Source organism: Egretta garzetta, unplaced genomic scaffold (assembly GCF_000687185.1).
Source record: "Egretta garzetta isolate BGI_Z169 unplaced genomic scaffold, ASM68718v1 scaffold533, whole genome shotgun sequence".
NCBI lineage: Eukaryota > Metazoa > Chordata > Aves > Pelecaniformes > Ardeidae > Egretta > Egretta garzetta.
The window spans coordinates 889,315-911,372 of NW_009259191.1; the positions used below are offsets into that span (position 1 = coordinate 889,315).

The following is a 22,058-nucleotide window of genomic DNA, read 5'->3' on the forward strand; positions in this document are numbered from 1 at the left end:
TTTTTTCTTGCTCCAAGATCTTTGCAGAACCAAAGGACAGTATAAGTAACCCCAAAATGCAAGAGCAGCAGCTTTCTCTGTATTGGCAAATGAAGGCTTTTGTGCAGATGAGGTCCTCCCTAAAAGATAACATGCAAAAAGGCTAGTCTGTGTTATTGGTGTTGAGTTTTGTACTCCTGAAAGCAAAGAACCCCTTGTGACAAGGTTTACAGTGGTGGTCTGTAAAGCTTTTTTTTCTGTTGCCAAAAGAGGGAGCCCTCACAGAATTATATATGCTCTTGGTGATGTTTTTGCTTTTGTGATCTGCTCTTTTAAAAGCTCTGTATTCTTTTTTTTTTTTTTTTCTTACAAAACTTGGGGCTTTTTTTGGTTTAGAAGAAAATAAGTTTGTGGCACAGATAACGTGAGCTGTGAGTTTTGCCCTCTTCAGGTTCATGATGACCTCAGGTCACAAAGAAAGAAAATAAGCTTTTCATTTTCAGAGTTATACAGCATGCTATTATTAACTATATGAGGTGGTTTCTTTAAATGCCATATTTTAGTATTCCAGTGTTGGAAATAATGATCCTGCCAAACTGGACGGTACTGGTTGGGCATGGAACTTCTTTTAAATGATACATGATTTTGTGTGTTGTAATTTGGTTTCCATGCTGCCTTCTGTTTATGTGAGCTGGAATTATCCAAACTGGTACCTGATGCAGCTCATAGCCATACCAGAATGATTTTTTTTTCTTTTTTTTTTTTTTTTTCTGAAGGACAGTGTCTGAGAAGGATGAATAGGATCTTTCCACTTTGCATGATGATGTAAAGTGTAAATTAGTGCTAGGTTTATTTGTAATTGCTTGTAGGCAGTCATTCAATAAACTTGGAGAGGCATTGAGAATTATGCAACTTTTTACTGGTTTTTACCAGTGAATGAGGTTCAAAGCAATGAGAAAGTACAGGCACTTTTATTAGTGTTTATCTTTAGGGGGAAAGCCTTCGTCTTGGGCTCTGCAACAAAGACTGCAACAAATAATAAGTTTACCGGAGAGACTCTGTAAGCGTTGATTCATGGTTCACCCTTACCTCTTTCTGAGCTTGAACTGGTTAAATGAATCTCTGGCTAAGAGAAATTATGAGTATTTTAGCTGATCTCTCCTGTCTTTTCTGAACCTCCACTGTTCCCTAGACCAGTTCCCTTCTGAAGAATTTATTTTCAGCCTAATGGCTTCTATGACTCTATGACTCCAATACCACATTTGGTATTTTCTGTTTTGCACAGTAGCTCTCTTTTCCACTAGGATGTAGTCTGAGTGGATATGACAGTCCAGCATTTTTTATCTCCCCCAAATCAAAGCCAAACTTACAAAATAGCTTAACTTCCTGGGAGTTCAAAGCCAATAATTGGGTGTAGGATTTAAAAAATACTTCTATTTCATCATTTGAGATATTTTGCCTTACTATTTTTAAATGCAAATTCAGAGGCTGCAGCGTGACCTGTTTTAGTGAGATTTTTGATGCGTAGGACCAGATTCTCAAAAATACATTGGCGCTTAAATGGCATTTGGGTGCCTAATTCACTCCTAGGTCAGCTGTTCTTGAAAATGTCACGTTCCAGCTCTTGGCAAGACTGGAGCTTTGTGTAGCAGGATTGTTGCACCAGAGTAAAATCCAGTTTAGAAATGCATATTGATGATTTGTTGTTAATAGGTATTGTGTGAAGATTGCTGTGCGATTATTGTACCGTAATAACGGCGAGATTCAGAATAAATGCAAGGAGTAGATTGGCTGAGATAGGGAGGATCACATTTAGATGATAACTTTTCTTTCTCTTTTCCATTATGTTCTTGTTGTCTTTTTGAACACTATTAGTATTCTCAGTGCTGTACAGAAACATACGGGAGACTTAGGGCAGGAGCTAAGTAGATTGCAATCAAACTACGTGATAAAACAGAAAAATCAACCCCAAAATAATTTTATGCATTTTATTTAAAAGAAGAACATTCAGAGTTAAGACTGAAATGGCCAAAATGGGTGTTTCTGACATTTTATGGATGTTCTGCATAGGTACTATGCCTCCAAATATTGGATGCTCCTATATACCATATGTGCTGCAATTCCTAAGCAATACAGCAGATGTTTTAGGTGATCAATTCAGAACTCACTGGCTTTGTTTAGCTCTCCCCATTCCCAATTTTATATGATGTGAATGTGCCTGTCATCATAAGTAGAGGAACAGTTCCATATTTAAAAATCTGTGCATAATTCAAAATTGACACAGTAGCAATACTAAAACACTCCCCAACCTAGAAAATCTCATGTTCCTCAGAGTCCAAAACACCCCATTAAGAAAAGATGTGGCTAGTAAAAATTAGCTTTGTGTGGCTTGAATCAAAACTTAACTATTTTTTTGAGTTTAGGTTTATTATATGAGGCAGATGAAAGCTGACAGTTCTGATTTCTTTGCTGATCAGAGGGCCGGGTGAGCTGGTTTGTTTGCTTATTTGTTTTTAAGAAAAGTTTTGTCTTATTTCTGTGTAATCTCCTCCAAAGCCAGATTCCTAATGGCACCTTTTTATCTTCAATTCTCTTAACACTTTCTTCGCCTCTGCTCCTTTTGTGTGAAATGCTTTGCCAGCTCCTAGTATATAAAGTGCCTTTTTTTGCCCTAAGATCATCTTTAAAACACCTTTTTCTTTCTACAATGATTTTACTTAGTTTTCTTATCATGTGGGCTGGAAATCTATTCAGACTTCATCAAGAAGCTCATTTGAAAATACTAATTCTGTTGTATTGTCTGAACTGTTTTGTCTATTTATTTGGGGATATAAAAAGGCTTGAGCTCTCATATTTTTTATTTTTTTTTTGGTTGTAAATGAGCATAGATATGTATCTGATGGCTAACGCAGTAAAGAGACTTTCTTCTGGAGTGGTCTATGGGGAATAAACTAGCTGCCTGCTAGTGCCTGTCTGCCCCTGCGGAGGCTGGGGTGGGAGGGGGCAAGGGTGGCCGTGCTCCCGCGCCTGCCCCGCGTCTCCTCTGCAGCCTGAACCTGCAGGACCATGGCGGAGGGAGCTACATTTCAAAAGGAAAAATGTTCTCTGTCTTCAGTGCCCGAAAGAAAAATTTAAGCTCACTGGGAACAGGAATGAATCTGACACCTAATTTTGCCACTATAAATTGGAACATTTACATTTGTGTTGGTCTTTAAAAAAAAAAAAGTCCTGAAATATAGCTGTCTGACACAATAGAGTTCAGGGTAAGAACAAGGATAAATTTTCCTCACATGTTCACCTATGGAAACTTTGTTCACCTTTCCTGCAACTGTGAAATTGGTTTGAAATGATGGACTGATACTTCCTCATGAGTTATTCTTGACATCACAGAGCTCTTTTGCTAACTAAAAAATATGTGCTCTTTGGGGAAGCGAAATGTTTTTCCAAACACAGTGTGTAAATGTTGTTGTTAACATCTAGATAATTAATTTTTAAGGTAAATATTCGATGAATTCTTGGAAACCTCTTGGATTTCTTCTAATAAATGAAGAACATAAATAAGGGCAATGGAGGCAGCTTAAATGCAGAACTATATTTTTCTGAAAACTGGAAGTTTCAGAGTGACTCACAAATCATAAGTAAACATCCACATTTCAAATTATCCAGATAAATATATTTTCTGTGTAGCCTAAAGAACAACTGCTTTGCAGTAGCTCCATGACAGAGTTACTACATTCTTGCTTGAATGTTTGTTACGGGTACATGAGCATATCTCAGCTTTTGTCTTCTGGAGATCTGATTCTGAGAGACATGGTCTGTCTTCAGTGACCATCTCGTCAAGGGGAACCGGGGAAACTCAGCCTTGGGTTGGAATGACCCCTGAAGCAACTGCACGTTTGTGAGGCAAAATCAGCAGTTTCATTTAAAATTTGGTTAATAGGGTATTTGGTTCCCTCCTCTCTTCCAGTGAAGTCCCCGTGCTTTGGGTGCTTCTCAAAACAGGCTCATATTTGTCAGTCACCACACAGATTTTTCACAAGCATTTCTTCTGTGTTTTTTAACCACTATGAGATGTATATCAGATAGCAGGTCCCAAATGAATTGCTCATAGATCAACTGTAAAAGAGTGATAATTTGAAACAGTTAGCAATGAGGCTAATGAAAAGGGGATTTCAGGCCTCTTATCTCTGGTCAGTGTATGGGACAAATGTTATTCCCTGTTTTATTAGTCAGAATAACCTAACATGGACTGAAGAGAGGAACAAAACAGTAATATCTGTATGGCCCCATTTTCTTATGCAGTTCTGCATCCAAGGCTGCTCTCAGGCAAGCTAACTCAGGTCAGTGGTTTTGATGAACTGAACTTTAGTTTTCATCTTTAACATAACATGACATATTATATACGACACATATAGCTCTCTTCAACTGTTGTGAATAAAAATGCCTCTGGAAGGGTTTTCACAGTTTAAAGCACCTGGGTGAAGGGTTTAGGCTAAAGTGCCAAATTGCAAAAGTGAGATAAAAATGTTCAAATTTGGATGTATGGAGCTAAATGCCACCTTGGTTCCAGCAGCCTCCATTTCGTTGTTTTTATTAATGATTCTAGAGACACCAGCCATAGATTAAAGAGAAATTACACTAGACAGTGTACAAAGGCAGTGACCCTCGAAGTGGCTGTAAGGAGTCCCAACGCTGCCTCATTAGTCTTTAGGAGTTTTGATACAGGTTGCAGCCTGTGTGGAACTTGTTCCAAGTTCTGTGGCTCAAGATATTCACATATAGGTATTTAGTACTGATTTTAGCATGTGCTGTACAAAACTACAAGAAAATTGCTTCAGAAGTGAATGAGAAAGTGTTGGGTCTGGGTTTGGAAAGTGGGATTGTTCGGTTTACCTCTGGGATAGCTCACGCTCATTGCTGCCATTTGGCTTCTCCAGACAGTGCTTTCACGGGCTGTAATTAAATATGCAGGTTTTAGAAGAATGAAGATTGGGATGCTTTGTATCATTTGGTAAGTGAATATGACAAGCAGTGGTCTGGTTTGGAAAAAAAAAAATTTTTTTTTTTTGAGCAATAGAAAAATTAACTCACTGCCATGGATTGTGAAAGGAAACAGACTCAAACTGAAATTAGATGAAAAGCTTGAAATTAGATGAGACCACAATAGTCAGACATATAAATTTATATATTTGCCCATACATACTAGATTCTAATTTAACTTTTCACTATTATTTTGATCATGTTGTCTTGACTTATACACAATAAACAAGGAACTTTGCATGGCATGAAGAGGGAAAGATTTTCAGATAAAGTAATCCTCCTAAATTCAATGTGAAAACACACAGTTATTTCCCCCTTGCCTCCTACCTGTCCCTATCGCAGAAAAGTCTTTGGCTGTAATGGTGCCTCGACAGCCAGAGCAGAACTTGGAGGAGTGGAGTTAGTTGCCCCTTTGCTGCAAAAGAAAAAATACTGGTTTTGTCCAGCCATTGGGAATCAGATGTTTCCTGTCTTACTGGCTTGCATTCCCATAAAATTAGCAGTTTGAAAATGCAGATGAAACTGGGCTGTAGCACTTCTGCTGGATGGATGTGATGGCAGTAGAGGGCCAGTGAATTTCGAGCTGAAGATTAAAAAATGAAACTCTCCAGTTTGGTGCATTGGAAATCAGTTCCATTGACTTCCCTCACACCGATTTCCTTTGGCTCCTTAAAGAGATGCTGCTTTAACGAGGAAATGTGTGTGCTGCCATGTTTCTACTGGTGATGAAATGCTAGCTTGGTCTTGAAAAGGTGTGATAATTTCGAGTTTTTCTTCTATATCTACAATACATAACTGATACCGATTTCTTGCCTGTAAACGTGTGGCGTGTGTATACAGCCTCATTAACATTTACTCCTCTCTGTACAATGCAGTATTCAATAGACATACCTTGATATATACACACCTGCATATACATACATGAATGTTTATATGTCTGTGACTGTGTATACATATATGTAATAGATTTATGTGTGCGCATAAATACAGTTAAAGTGATGGGAAGTGCAAAACTAACTTTCAAACCAGAATAAGCTCTGTCTTTTCCTTTTGAATGCTTGGATGCGTGGAGCTGTAGGTAGGTAGGACTGGTAGCTTTGAAACTGAATGGTGATGGTGCAAATGGAAATTACTGCAGAAGGATTTTTGAGATCTTATGCACACCATTTTGCAGTCATAAAGTTCTCCCAACATTCACTCTGCTTCATGTTATACAGAAAGCCCAGCTACTTGGGCTTACGGGAAAGAAGTTTGGTTTCCTTGTAGAGCTGGAATATGCTTTGTTGAATGTTTAAGTTTCTGAGGTGATTGAATGTGAGATACCAGAAATACAACCTATTATTGAGGCTTTCTTCTAAACAAAATGGCATGCATTACCATTGTATATGCATCACTCGGTTGCCTTTAAATATTGCCATCTCTGAGTGAAAAGGGAATAGATTTTGAGTGTTTGCAGAATACCTTCAACCACTGGAACTATGATCTGGAAATTGCTGTGCTCTCACACAGCTCGCCTACATCTCAGGCAAACTCCAACACCTTAAGAGAAAATAACACCTGAGATAAACGCAACCGGATAATTCCCACACAAACAGAAGAAAAGGCTCTTGGAGAGGGAGGGATTTAGGCTCTAGAGGGTCAGAGAAAATGGCAACTAGAGAAGTTGTGTTCTTTCATGTTTATTTTCATTCTGTTGCTGAATAACAGGGACTTTTTAACACATAATTCATAAGTTTTATGCATGAAAACGCAATAATTTGGGGGGAATTTTATATTCAGAAGGAATTTACTCTTGCGTTGCATCTTTTATATGTCTTTTTCTTCCTTCCATTTGTATTGCTGTCCTTATGGCGTGAAACCACAGGAGTCCCATTTCTTAAAAGTTTATCAAAGATGTGTTTCTTTTGACTGGGCTCAGGTGTATTGGGAAGTGGATCGTGTCGGTGCTGTAATTCAGAGCTTTGTTTTCCAGTTAAGTGCTACCCTGAGCAGAATTCTAATATAGAGCAGGAGCCAAACTGAGTGCAAACATACGCTGCTCCCCAAACAAGAAGGTACTTAACTTCTTACAAGGAAGGACTCTTCTAGCGAAAATTTCTCATGTTTCAGAAAACTTCCTAGCAACCCAGAGTTCTAGGTGGTGGAGTTTTTTCTCTTTTCATAGAATTACATTTTTTTTCAAAGCCATATTTTCTTTGAACCCAAGTCAGCCTTCTCACCACCAGTGTGCTGGCTATTCTGGCGTGATGACAGTTTGTTAAATTTATTTTCAATTGACATGGAGAGAGCAGGACAACTGCTGCTAGGTGATAGTTAAACTGCTCAGGTTGGATGCGGGTGTTGGAACTTAAGTCCCAAGTTCAATATATATTTAGTTATACACAGAAAAAGAAGGTTTGGGAGAAATGGTCTGCTGGTCAGAAGCACTTGTAACTGGATGTAAGCAACTGAAGTTCAATCTCAAGGTCTAGACGGGGCAGAGCAGGGATGTAAACCCCTGGATTTGTGCCTCCCTTATTGTGTGATTACAGGCTCCTACAACTGCATGTTTAGTTTTAAAATTGCATATGTTGGGGGTTAATTTGTCTTGTCTGTTATCTAAAACAGCCCATAAACAATGGCTAGTCAGTCAATATCCCATTACTGGTATAGGTAGATATGCTTTGTTTCTAATTAAACATTCATTGAACACTGTAGCTATCCCCCCTCCCCAACAAATGGTGGACTTTCAAAGTTCATAATTGCTTTCACTAATGCTGCTCCTTTCCTTCATAAGACTTAATGTAAGACAGGAATTCACAACTAAAGAATGGCTGTGCAATGCCTAAAGCGATCTGCATCATGTATAGATTTTGGTTGTTAATAGCACTGTGTGTGGTCTGTATAGTTTTTCCTGCCCTTGTTTACTCTTTTTTTCCAAATAAATAAAATTTAAAGAGAAGAGTTTATTAGCTCCTGCTGCTTACTATGTACTTTAAGGCATAATCCGCTGTTTGTGACATTACAGTAATTTCTATATGCATTAAGTAATTGATGTCAGAAGCGCAGGATTCTAACCACGGCTCTGCAATTTACACAATAATGCACCAAACTATGAAAAACGTGCATGGTGGTTTGTTACCAAAACAAACCCTTTAAAGCATTGAGTTAAATTGTGGAATGAGTAGATCCGGAGCCCTTGCTGTGTAAGTACATATGCTTCATTTAAAACATGCACATAGCCACAGCCGCCTTTTTGTTAGTGGAGCTACAAAGAAGCTTGATTCCAACCTGGATGTGGGGTCAGAGCATGGAGGAAGAGTAGAACAAAGCACAGACAAGGTATTAGCTATATCATCCATTCCTTTTCCCTGGTCTTTGCTGGGGAAATACCAGTGTTTGCATGTGTACTCCATATACTCACATCCTCTACACAGGCTGCAGAGTGACTAGAGCACTGGCTATCTGCGCATTAATTTGTCTCAGCATTTCAGGCTTGAATTAACAAGGAGAGTAGAGGCTATGAAAGTGGGAGCTCTGAGTCAAGTTTGCCACTTGGGTTCAATAGAGTGATCGGATTTGCTTGCCATATTTTGGCTTGGGTTAAAAAGAGACTTCTACTAACTAATCAGGGATGTCCTTTTACATGCACATCTGAGAAGATGCACTGTATATGCATAGCATACGACATCAAACCATAAAGTTGCTAGGAATCGACCTCTGAGTTGCTTCAATGCTGTGCATAAGGATGTTTGTTATTTTACAGATGCAGAAGGACAGAAAACTTAAGAGGCTTTCTGTCGTCATAACTCTTATTGGCAAAGTTAAGGATCAGTTCATTCCAAAGCAGTTCGTTCCTCCTCTCCTTCCTTCCAGAGATAAGATAGTCTTAACGAGTTTTTGTTGTGATTGTAAATATTTATAGTGAACTGATGGGCTGTTTTCTGGTTCCTAGTAGTTCAGGAAGAATCTGGATATTACCTTTATGAGTGCTCTATATGTAAATATGGCAATCTATAGATAAAGCACCAGTAGATGTCACTCAAGAATATGTAGAACAGACTGTGAATTTGTGTGACTGATAAAACTGAGCGTACACACTGCAAATGGTCTCCATTGTGCAGCCGCTCAGGTTGCTCAGCCTCTCGTGGCTGTTCCTTTGGGCAGGTGTCTACTGCTTTTGGTAGTAATCTGCTCACCAGGGCTTTGGGGTTGTGACCTACTACTACTGCTGTAGGTACTACAGAGTGTTTGTATGTGTGCCCAAAGATCCCTCACATGGCTTTTCAGTCTTTCCTTAACCTTCATTCTATTAATGTTCTTTCTAAATAGCATCTGAGCGGAACAGGACCGCAAGACCATTATGCATGAGTGTCGTGTTCTTGAGATAAATAGTCAAAGAGGGGAGAAGGAGAGGTCTCAGCTACTTGTTTGGCAGTGTTTCTGAAAAATAAGAAAGTACCATGTATCCTTGGCATTTAGGTTTTGGGAAAGAAATATGCAGCTGTCAGATATTAAGTAGAAGAATATGTGAACTGGAAGGATGAGTAAAGTAGCTTAATGGTTGGCGCTGCCTTTCATCATTTGGACCTGGTTTTGATTCTGAACCAGAATCGAGTTACCAAATATTGCAATGATCAAATGTCTGTAGAGGTCGCTGTTAAAATGGTTTAAAATGCTCATTACAGCTCTTAGCATGAGTGATAACATATCCCAATCCACTTTATAAATGTTCTCCCACACCTATATTATCAATAATTGATTCCACAGAGTAGGCTACAGCAGATGCAATTTACTAAATCCCAGTCAAGTGTCAACAAGCTGACTGGTTCGTTTTTTCACTGTACCAGGAAACTTTAGCAGCTAATCATAAAGGAAGTACAAAATGTGAGATGTTGCTTCATTATAAGAACAAAAGCCTGTGATTTCAGGATAGAAAGAAAAGATTATTGCTTGGTATGTTGTGATTTAAAAAAAAAAAAAGCAGCTTTAAATCATCACATTATCCATTTTAGCAGGATTTGAATTAGTAGCTTATTGGGGTCATTACTTAAATCAAGATTTTCTCTTTGGAGAGAGTCTTGCACTCTGAAGGGAAGGAGGGTACTAGTAGCGAAACTTGCATTGAAGGAACCAGACAAATGTGAAAAGCTCACTGAGTTATATTACTTTTTCTAACACCTTCCTTTACCTAAGCCTTCATTAGAAAGTTTTCCACATGTTGATTAGCCCGGAATATTTCTTAAACTATCCAACAACCAACTAAAAGAAGGTTTACACTCCTCTATCACAGAAGCATCTTTTGCAGAGGAGCAGAACACACCGAGGTGCACAGCTTGTCACCCAGCAGGTAGCAGTGTGAAAGGATGGGACACAGACTTTAACCTCTACCTCTCTCCACCTTCTCCCTCCTCCCTCCCTTCTACCATAAAACCCTCCAGTACAAAACCAAGGAGGCTTATGGTGGTGCTTGTGGGGAGCCGTGTTGTGCCCCCCACACCGTGCCAAGTTGCATGCTTGGCATCTCTTTGATCTTCTTTGGAAATTTGGGTTCTTTCATGATCTAATGTTAGAGGATAGCTTTCAAAAGCATTGACATTTCAGAGTGTGGCAACAATGAAGGCCACAGAAATGTGAAATTCACTCTTCAGTACATACTCAGCTTTATTTTGTGAGAAGATGCACTGGTTTCAATTACTCTTATGTCAACACAGTCAGTTTATAGAAGAGAAGCACTAATTTAGAAGTTAAAAGGAAGAGGCACAATTGGTAACAACTTGTGGCAAAGCTTCCAGAAAAAAAAAAAAAAAATCAGGCACTTGATTTCAATTTTAAAACCTCTGAATTACATAGTAGATTGATGATGGTAGGGAGAGGCACCTGTTCAAACCACATTAAAATTAGATGGAAGAGATCAATAGCAGAGACCAGGCTGGGTAAAATACATTTAGGAAGACAAAGTCCTCCTGTGGTCCCAGGGAGTCACTTCCAGCTTTGTGTGGGTGGACTGTGGTAGGAGATGTTAGTAAGATGGGCAGCCTGCCTTCAGGTTCATAGCTGCAGAAAATACTGCCCCGCAGAGCAAAGGCAGGGAAATGGCACAAACCCAACAAGCGCTTTCTGAAGCTGAAGTTGATCTCAGCTCTGGGCTTAGGAGCTTTACGTGGACACTCAGAGCAAGGCAGGCATAGACGCCCTTGTGGTGTAGAGAAACCCCTGCCAGACCACTGCCGCCTCCTGGGACGTGGGTGCACGGGACTGCTGAAGGAGCTTCCAGCACAGCAGCCTCATGTGTGTGACACCCATGTGGCTGGCTGCCACCTCCATCTCTGCCTAGCAGCTCTGCTGGATGCTGGGGGCTTGGAGATGGTGTGCTGGGACAGAAGGCAAGGGTAAGGATATCTTTTGGATCCTGGCTGGAGGAGCAGTGTAGGAGTAAGAAGATGACTTTATAATTGCTTTTTTTTATCACTCTTTCTGACTATATTGACTTTATACTTGACACAGCTTTGGCTGGCAAGTGAGGCCCAGATACATTCAGAATTAGATATGACTAGGCTCATTCTTACATGAGAAGAAAATCGTCGGTTGCTACAGAAACAGCTCCATATCAGTCTCGTGGGGCATCTTTGCATCTGGCTTTTTTTCCTTCTCTTTTGCTAATCTCTAGATAAGAGTCAAAGCAAGTGCAGCACATCCCACATCTATATAAAAGGTTGGAGGAACTCTGCAGAGAGCAAAGTGTGAAAGAACATCTCGTAGATAAGCTAAACTTAAATGAATGAGTTAATTTACACCCCCCTACAATTTTTTTTCTAGTTTTGCAACTCTCGCTGAGTTAATTGAGGTGAAAATTAAATGACACCAGTCAGCAAATATTTTAAAGACCACCAACATCAAGAAAGAGAAAGGAGGTACTCAAAAAAGGAGTTACTAAGAAAATTTAGGAAACTATCTGAGGGGTGAGTTAGAATCTGTGTTGAGAAAATTGCATATTGCAGTGGAATAATAATCCAGACTCACTTTCAGGCAAGTTGTTTAACTTGATAAATTAAGGAATTAGTTAAAAATAAGTGTATATTATGGGTGAACAGGGACCATTCTGCACACTTCAGACCAGCTCACCAGCGAGGTTTTTCAACTGGTTTTCTAAAATGTAATGAATTCTTGATGCTTAGTAGATTAATATTTATTGAGTGAATCAATGTTTAATTTATTAAAAATTTGCCTTCCTTGTATTTTAATATGATTTATTACTTGTCAGTGCTTATTGCATTAATTAAAGATTGTGTTAATTTTGTGGAAGTGAACGCGATCTGCAGGTTTGCTGCAGAGCCCTAACGCACTGTAGGGCTTGTGCCTCTGGGTAGCACCAGCCATAGCCAACTGCAGGAGGTGGGAAACCAGGTGGGAATCACCAATGGCCTCTTCCTGCCTTTGGGCTTTCAAACAGCCAGCAAAGTGAAAATGAGGATGCTGCCCCTTAAGGGTAGGACAGGATTACAGCAAGAGATACTGTGGCGGTGCGGGGAATCCTCCTGCTCGCCTCTTAGAAATTACGGCTGATGCTGTGGAAATCATTTTGGTGTTTCTCATGGAATGCCTTTTTGTCAATTTGGCAATATGGGAAACTGTCACCTCTTGCCCGACCAGGGATGATAGTCATTACATTTCAGTGTTCAGGTTGCAAGTAATTCTTGGGACAGTAGGTTGCCAGAAGATTGGGATAGTCCCAAGCATCTCTGCAGGGGCAGGTGTTTGAGAAGTGGAAAATTACTAAAGGCAGAACAAAAAAAGCCAGACATCTTGTGAGATGAGTCTTTCAAGAAATCTGTCAAAACAGGGAGAGGGTGATCATGCTGGAGGGGGGCAACAGCTGCAATTTGCATCTCTCAGCACTGAAGGGAGAAGCGAATATGTGAAGCCCCACAGCCATGATACTTCTGATGCAATTATTTTATTAATCTTTGTGACACTTGTAATGTCTCTCTCTTTAAATTCAAATTCTGCTGCTTTTATAGCTACTCATAAGAGTGCCTGTATTTTTTTTAAAAAAAATCCATCTAGTTACTAGCCTGCTTGCATCCAGCTGAGCCCTGGAAATGGCAGAGAGCTAGCCCCTCAGATCTGAGAGCAGGCCTGCATTTCTGGAAAGCGATTGCATCCATAATTAGTGCATTTTTGCATGTTTAAATGCATGATTCTGGCATGCACTTTGCTGTTTCCTCCTCTCCGGGGCCTGGGTGAGTGTGCACAAACTTCCCTTGCCGAGCTAAATTAGAGAAACCTCTTCAAGGTCCACTGAAGGTCAGAACAGAGAAATTTTTTCACTCTCAGTGCACTGGTCAGGCAGTAACCACCGTGCTCCAGCCTGGCGTGTTTGGGTGGAGCCAGTGGCAAAAACCTGGTGGCATTTCAAATCCCTTGCAGCAGTTAGGTGTTGGATGCAAAAGATCAGTGCTGCTCTGCTTGAAGTCAGAGAAATAACTTGTGCTTAAAGTTCAACACATGCACAAAGGCTTCCTGGATCTGGAGTTAATTTGTTTTTTCCAAGGCCAGCTTGAAGGCAACGTCCAAACAGGAAAAAAAGTTACCAACTCAACATTTGACTTGTAATAATTTCATTTTATTTCTGATTTTGTTTAGCCTATTCTATATGCTTTTGTTTTCTTGTAGGATCAAGTTCAGCTATTTAGGTTTTTATTTAATGTTTATTTTTACCCTAGTTAACAGACTCAAGTCAGGACCAGGGGCCAGCTGGGCTACATGCCTTTCTCTCTTTTCCAAATCTCTACATTTTGCAACTTTCTTTAACACAGGATATTTATATTCCACCTTTTTTCCCAGTAGAGAAGCTTTCACAGAGTATAGGCTTTGAATATATATTTTCTGCTCTAGCTGTTCATTAGATATACAGCATTTGGAGTTCCAGTTGTGCTGAGAAATGTAAGCAAAGCTTTTGGCCCAATGGGTGTTAAGCCCTGGCATTTCATAGCTTTGTATATATGAATCAGGATTAAGGCACAGGATCTATACAAAATTTAGCTCATTAGGAGATGTTTCGTCTTAGGGCTCCCACTGGGGAGGCGGGTCCTTTGCTTACACTATTGCTTAGTTTGCTTTATTGGTCCCTGGGAAAGGAGGGTGGGGTGAGCAGACCCCAGCAGAGTAGGGACAGCATTTCTGAATGGCTCTTGCAGAGGTGACAGAAGGCAGCAGATCAGTCTTCTGCTCCCCTTTGCAATTACTCTGGCACACCTGGAAAAAGGCTTGGCATAGGCTGGCCTTAGTATTTGATAATAAAGTAAATGTGATCACGCACACCGCTAAGGTCATACTCAGAATGACTTGTCAGAGTTAAGAGAACAAGGAGTACCTATGAAAGCAGACAGGAATGGATTTTCTCACAAATATGAGTTGCGTTGTACAAGAGTTAAGATACCAAAGGCCAGGAAGGTTTCAGAAAATGTGTTTTTTCAGCCTGACACCCCACTTAGCTTCCCAGCAGGCCACGTTCACTGTTGGGCATATAGCCCAAGTATATTCAGATCAACTCTGTCCGTACACTTTAGCCAGTGAAGCTTTACTTACAGAGAAATGATGGGTTTGGAAAGGAGTTTCATCAGTATATCCTCCTCAAGGCCTTTCAGCTGTCACCCAGGGAATACAGTGAATGCAGTGATGAGAATTAGATTAGAAAAAGATCAATAGGGCTGACAATAAATGAAAGTAACACAGACATTATTGAGCAGATTAGGAGAGAGAAATTAAACTGGACAGTATAATCTTCAATGCCAGCTAGACACACTAATGTTGGGCAAAGTTAGGGAGAAGAAAGTGCTATGAAGAAGAGGCAGTAACAGTCTGTCTATAAGATGGGGAAAGCCCTGCTGTTGATGGAAAGCTCTCAGCCCACAGAAAGGTGGAAGAGGATGATAATGGTCCAGGAGCATGTGGATTTCAGCGCCAGGCCACAGAGAGGCAATGGTTGGGAGATCACGTACGGCTGCAAACACGGAGTAGTCAACAGCCTTGGCTACATGTTACAGGGGAAAGGGAACCTCAGACGCACACCACTATCACCAAGGCATTGGTGGTATAGCTTGTTCCAGGCAAAAAATTTTCCTAACCTTCTCATTGTACAGGTTGATTTGCCTTCTGAAGGTTTGCAGCCCTTCCTGAAACCAGTCTTCTGTTTAAACTTGATTATTTGCCATAGTAACTCCCTGTATTTTGCTATCTGTACAAATATCCAGTGATGATCAAGTCTGGCAAGCTTTTGGGATGAGGGATATCTGGTGGCAGTGAGATCCATAGGCTGACTGTGCTCAGCATGAAAAGAAGCTTTCCTTTTATCAGTCTTGAGTTTGTCTAGATCCTCTTACATGTCTTTGAAAGGTTCACCCCAAGGCAATATAATTGTGTTTGATCACATACAGGCTATGAGTCAGTGATTGATAGGAATAAAGAACTTAGAGTTTCTTGTCTTGGTTCCTTGTCTTCTTCCCTGTGGAATCAGAAATCACTTTTATAAATATATCGGTCCATCTGTGCTTCTAGCTATCCATTTCAAGTATATGTTCCAAAAAAGAAATAGTAACACTTTATAAGTGCAAATAAAAACACATTAAAAGGACTGAGCAAGGGTTTTTTTTTTTTCTTCCTCATAAAGTACATGTGGATCCCATCCAAAAGAGTTACTGTGAGCTATGTAGCTTGTAATTAATTCTGCTATAAATGTCAGAACACTTATTTTGCAGGTCTAAGCTGACCCACTAAAATTAGTCCCCTTTTAACAATTCCTTTTATAATTTGTTTTTCAGCAGAAACGGCAGCTTGACCTCCTGACAATAACCAGCCCTGGTAAGTGAGCTCTGCCGCACGGCTCTCTTCTTTTTCTTAAAGAGATGGTTGTCTAAATGTCTTTTTTTTCCCCCGTCTCTGACATGCAAAATGAAAAACACTGTTCCCCAGAAAATCTTTCACGTAATAACAAGTGACAGCTATATTGTGCTTGGCAAAGCCCCGGGCAGTTATCCATTCACAGAGCTGCCTCTTCAGACCTTTACTCTATGAATTTGAGTGCTGATATTTCTTTAAGCCTCCCGGGGTTACAGTTAGCGGTATGTCTGCAGGGCAGATGCCCTCGAATTCACAATGTGTGTTCAAGTATCACTGAAATGCAAGTTTGACTTCCCTTGGTGGCAAACGTGAGCAGTTTGGGGAGTTAGGAGACGGCAGCCCTCTGTGCTTGTGGTGGGAGACAGGAGGTCCAGGCTTAGGTCTGGAGAACCCCAAAATGGGTCAGAAAATACTTAGGTAAAATTAAAATGCTCTCAATGATCTTCATAATGGCTTTTGTCATTTGCCTATTGAGGAGACAAACCACAATGTGTTATACGGGGAAAGCATTGGGCTCTTTGGCATAGCGAGTTTTGAAGGTCTCAGCACCGTGATTGAAATGCAGTTCGTTTGAATGGTGCTTCTCTTTGATCTCAGCTCTTAAGGCTGGGTGGTTTTTAATTTATTGCTCTTTTTCTGGCTCAGTTCTTTCCATTCGCTGCTAAAGAAGTTTGTTGCCCACCAGCTTTAGATGTACACCGTGCTTGAATGGTGCTACCTTTTGGTTAACTTTTTCGATTTTTCAGATGTTTGTATGTATTAAGCTTTCAGTTTGGCTTTAACTGGGACTAATGAGTTCTGGCTTTAACTGGGAATAATGTGTTAGCGAAATGAACAGGTGTTATGGGAAGTGAACAAAATGTGACACACATTTGCTTGGATAACAATTTTGCATCAATAATTGTTCTGACACTCTAAATGTAGATATCATCTGTGACATGGTTTCTCCTTCACTAACCTTGTTAAAATAATAAGAATTAAAATAAGGAGGAGGAACACTTTGTTGGGACAGATGTTTGAGGCTATTGGCAATTGCATCACATTTTTGCATGTTCACTTTTCATGCAGTTGGCAATTATGTTAATGTATGCTCAGGGCACTTGCTGATAAAAGCAACAATACAGCGTGATACAGCCATTGTCACTATTCTGACTGTAACTTCAAGGACAAACATAGCACATTTTTCATTTTTTCGTATCTTCAGCGTTCCCTATTTCTAGAGGAAAAAGAAAAATATCTCTGAAGGTCTTAATCATAATAAACACTCAGATCTTGGATAAGGGCACCAAAGTCCACTGACTTTTTTATTATTATTATTAATAAGAGAAAAGGAGGGTTGGGAACCAGAATAACTTAATATGCGACTTTTCTGTAAAACAAATTCATGGTACTTTCCTCATAATTTCAGATACAGCGTTCACTGGAACAATGAAAGGGTTCACTAAGTTGAGATTGTAAATAGATGTGATCACAATAAGTAGCTATTGCTTCAGATCTCCCAGTTTAATACAGCAATCTACTAAATCAACACAGCAATTAGAAGGATCAAAATAGCTAAATACTAAACCAGCTTTCAATAACTGTGTAGGTAGACCTACTGCACTAAAAGGGGGGAAAAAAGCTTTCCATAACATGCATTTTCTTTTTCCTGAAATGCAAGTTTTACTCTTTGATATTTAGCCAGAAATCTACAATAATTGGCTACATAAGAAAAAAATTCATATCTGTGCCATGGTCATATAATTGAGTGCCTGCAGTTTTGCTTTCAGTAAAGGCATTTTCAAAAGAAGCCTGATGCTGGATCAGGCCAAACTTACTTAAGAGCCTAAAAAGCTGAGATTTTTCGAAAAGGCTGAAAGAGTTAGGCCCTTAATTCCTGGTAGGATGGGAAAACATCAACCTGTGGATTAAAAGGTCTAGTTTGAGCCTTACAAATACAAAAATAAAATAAAATAAATCATAGTCTTGAGGCTTTTATCTGTCTTTGGAGACCGCAACTTTTAAATATTTTATTCTTTGAGTCCTGGCTTTAAAGATCTGGCATCAACAGTCTGCTTTTACAAAGTCGTGATATCGTTTATGATGGCTGAGATCAGCCATAATCACTGTCATCCCTTAATTTATGGATTCAAATTAGGGACAGGGCTATTTATTTGCAGTTGTTAATCCTCTGGGAGTTGTTCCCGTTCTCCACCTTGCCGCAGGCAGGCAGCCTTCGTTTGTAGTGGAGGTCGCTCAGCCTTATTTATACTGTGAAAGTCCTCCATGTCTCACAAGCAGTATCAGCCCCGAAAGCCTTATTGCTTAATTGTAAGAAAAGACAAAGGACTTCAAAACCAAAGGTGACCTCTGAGATTTGCACTTCTGTCGTGATGAATACCGTCTTTCTTTTGTGTGTGTGTGAAATTCTTGAGCCAGTTTTTGTATGTTTAGTCAAGAATCACTTGGCGATCCCTTGCAAGTATTACGACAACTCTTCTCCAAGTGCCACTAAAAAAATTTCCAAAAATTCACCAGCCAATTAATGAGATTAATTGCAAGGTAAAATAATGCCATTCGTGTCAATAAAGGGCTATTGAGACACAAGTGCCAAAACATTCAAAAGCAAGTCTGTGGGATCACGGAAACCTTAATATTACCTCATGGCGGTTGCACTGTTTCCCGTGGCCATGGTTCTGGTATGGTTCCCCGGGAGTCACCGATGGGTAGGAAGCGGTGCCTGTTCCTCCTGCCCTGAATCCCCACCCTGCCCACCCTGTGCCAAGCCCAGCCTGCGAGGCTGATCTGCCACTGCCTCCTTCCTTCCCGCAGATGCTTGACTTAAAAGCACATTTGTATGTTAAACTAAACAGGTATAGATCAGTAACCTGTACCCTGGACTGAAGGCACTCTGGAAAAAATGGAGGAAAAAAGAAGGGGGGGGTGGGGAAAGGAAGAAATGCAGAGGGTGAGAGCAGCAGCTCCAGCTCCAGATTTTACATGCAACATACAGAGCTGACCTATTCCAGCATCCCTAAGAAAACAGCTACGGAAAGCTCTGTGACGTGCCCCAAACTGGAGGATGTCTTTGCTTTGCTGTGGGCCTCCAGAAACAGCCAAACACAAATGATGCATAAGCTGGGAGCGAGCCAGATTTCCTCATGCTCAAATATATTCCTTTGAAGTAACTGACACCCATGTAAAATGTGGAGGGGAGTTCACTGCTCTGCCTTACTGCTGAGTAGCTGGAGGAATGTTAAGTTAAATTTATCAATGCTCTTGCCACACTCCTTTCTTCTTGCCCCTTGACATGTGAGTTACAATTAGACTGTAACGCGCTGTACGGTTCAGGGTGCTGGAGTCAGAGCTGATGTGCGCAGTGGGGTGGGGGAAAGATGTTAAAAATTCATTAGTAGCTGGCAGGGACGTGCTGGCAGGGAGTGGGACATAATGAGGTTTAAGTTTTGGTAATTTAAATTTTCTTTAAACTTAGTTTTACCTCTGAATTTTATCGAACATTTCCTTAATGCTTCTTCTAGTTGACTTCAGGTTTTAGAACCAAATCCTCAGGTGCTTTAATTTGGCTGTGCTGCACAAAGGAGCTGAGGATCTGCCCTTAATTTCTATGTGATCATGTTCTACTAATGCTTTGAACATGCACCATACAATCACATCAGGTTTTGTGGTAGCCACTCAGTAGTTGCAAATAAAATATCCCTGTTTCCATAGCTTTTCCATGGAGACAAAGCTTTTCGCATCTCCTGTGTTTACGATAATAATATAGCTTTCCAATTTCTCTTCTCAGTAAGGTAAATTCATCTCCCAGTAAGGTAAATTCATCTCCCACTGAAGTATTTTTTAATTATTGATACCATAAATGGAAGTGTGTTGGAAACTATTGGCTTTGAAAATAGCTAACATGTGATATTATCCAAGAACCATCAGGAAAATTCTTTTGAAATTCTCTTTGATTCAGCCATCCTCAGGGCTTTATCCTTCTCTACCAGTCTCTCTCCTGCCAATTTAAAATAACATTCTCTTGAAATCAGTCCAATGTCAGGAGAAATTTATCAGCACCATAGGTGCATGTTTCCCAGATGTATATAAACCTACTACATTTGGCAGCAGTAAATTGATTGCATTTAAAAAACCTGGGGTAGCTGAATATTCCATAGTGCCCAGCTTGGCTACAGCATGGAATATAAAGTATTTTAAGTTTCTTTCAGCTCTGTTTTAGGTGAAATAAAGTAAGAGCTGACTCCATAATTCCCGCCTTTCGATTTACTCAGATTTTCCTCTGACCACATTAGAGGTTTACATGCAGGGACAGAGTAAGATATTCCTAATCTCTGTGGAGCAGCATTGAGATTTGATCTGAAATGTTAATGAATTTGTGTGTGCTTCCCCCTAATATTCAAGCTCTTACACTTTTAAACAGGGGAAAAAAGCTTGATTTTAAAAGTATTTATCAGACTGATCTATGTGGTGAAATATTCTCCCCCCTTTAATATCGTCAGTGCTCATGCTCTAAAAATGTCTCCATTTCATTAATTTGTGATACACTGCTACACTGAATTCTTTTAAGGTGGCTTTAGTTTCTGCCATACATATTTTACTGCTGTAAATTATAGATATAGGACTGTTGCCTAGTTAATTTCCTCTGGTTAGGAAAATATATTTCTACTCTCCTGGCATTGCATAAAATGATATGTGGGATTTGCCGCATTTTTTAGCTGATTAAGTTTTGCATTTCTACATATTACTGCTTATGAGATCTCAAGTAAAACTACATAAAGGAAGGAGAAGTTTTATAGTATATCTGAAAGTTTCATTTGACTATAAATTCCACCACTAAGCCCCCTACAAGACTTTTCCATTACCTTCCTGCATAGTCTGGCTATCTACTTCTTTCTAATTGAAGCATGAAAATAATATGAACTCAAAGTCATGAAGCTGTAAGACAGGTATTAGTAAAAATGATACAGATTAATAAAATGTGACAGAAAGTTGTTTGCTGCTAAAACTCGGGTACTATTTTTGCTAGTCCTTATTAATTAATAGTACATTGATTTTGGTCTAAGTATGTGTCAAGGGATAGATAGCATCTGAGTTTTTAAACAGCCTAACATAATTACTGTTCGTGTTTGTTAGTGAAGCTTCACATGCTATTTTATTTGGAAAGGTGGTGGAGAAAAGAAATTACTTACCTTTCCAGCAATAATTGAGTCTTTTAATGCTCAGTGATGGATAGGAGTGAAACTATTTCTCATATCACTAAGACACTGGATGTTAATCCACCCATTTGCCCACAATAACGTACAGGAACCTGGGGGGGGACAGTACCGCATTGCTCAGCAAGGTAATAGACCCCAAATGGTTTCTTTGAACCCACAGTACCAGAATTTCTTAACCATACAAATAAAATATATAAGCTGAAGTCTCAGCTCAAAGTGAAATTCCAGTGTTGTCAGTCTTAGCTGAACCCTAAAACTACAGGATGACATTTGTTCTAGACTTGATGAAACTTTAGCAAGACGAAGTCCTAACAGAGAGCAGAGAGAAAACGGGGACTTTTTTTTGGTGCCCTTAGGTTGGTTTCAGCTGTCCTGGGGCTAATTAGGAAATTTGACTGTATCCAATTCCTCATCTTCACTGTATCTGAAGAGTTGTAAGAATTTCCATTTGCTGTGATAAGGAGCAGTAATATTGTGGCTTGCAATTACTTATTCGTGCAGATCAGTACCTTTCTAATTCTTACTTATACCTCTCCATTTGCCGGAATAACAACTGCAGAGATGCTACGTGTTCACTGAACGGTGTTGCTGTTCCCACTGTCTTTTCCCTTCAAAGGAGTCTTCATGCACAACATGGCCCAAGACAATAAGTCCACCCTGGTCTTTCTGCCTGTCCCCTGACCTATCCGCCATCTGCCTCCTCAAACACCATCTACATCTATCTCAAATATCAGTTTTGAGATCTATTGAAACGACACTTTTCTGATCCAGTAATGAAACCAGATTTTTCTTCCACTTAGTTGCAAAATATTTACTTTTAGTAAGGCTGTTTCATCCCCACCTTAGCATTTAAAAAAATTGACCTTTTTTTTGGATACATGTAGAATAAGTGATATTTGCAAAGTCAAAATAAGACTGCAGAGAAGATATTCTAAAGGCTAATCC

At 39.8% G+C, this 22,058-nt stretch overlaps 1 protein-coding gene across 1 annotated transcript in view; it reads left to right on the forward strand.

Moving 5' to 3' along the window:
- BEND5 (BEN domain containing 5) overlaps nucleotides 1–22,058 on the forward strand; it is a 595,256-nt gene that overhangs the window by 484,233 nt on the left and 88,965 nt on the right. The window contains exon 6 of the mRNA XM_035891345.1: nucleotides 15,822–15,861. Coding sequence (XP_035747238.1) covers nucleotides 15,822–15,861 — 40 coding nt within the window. The remainder of the gene's footprint in view (nucleotides 1–15,821; nucleotides 15,862–22,058) is intronic.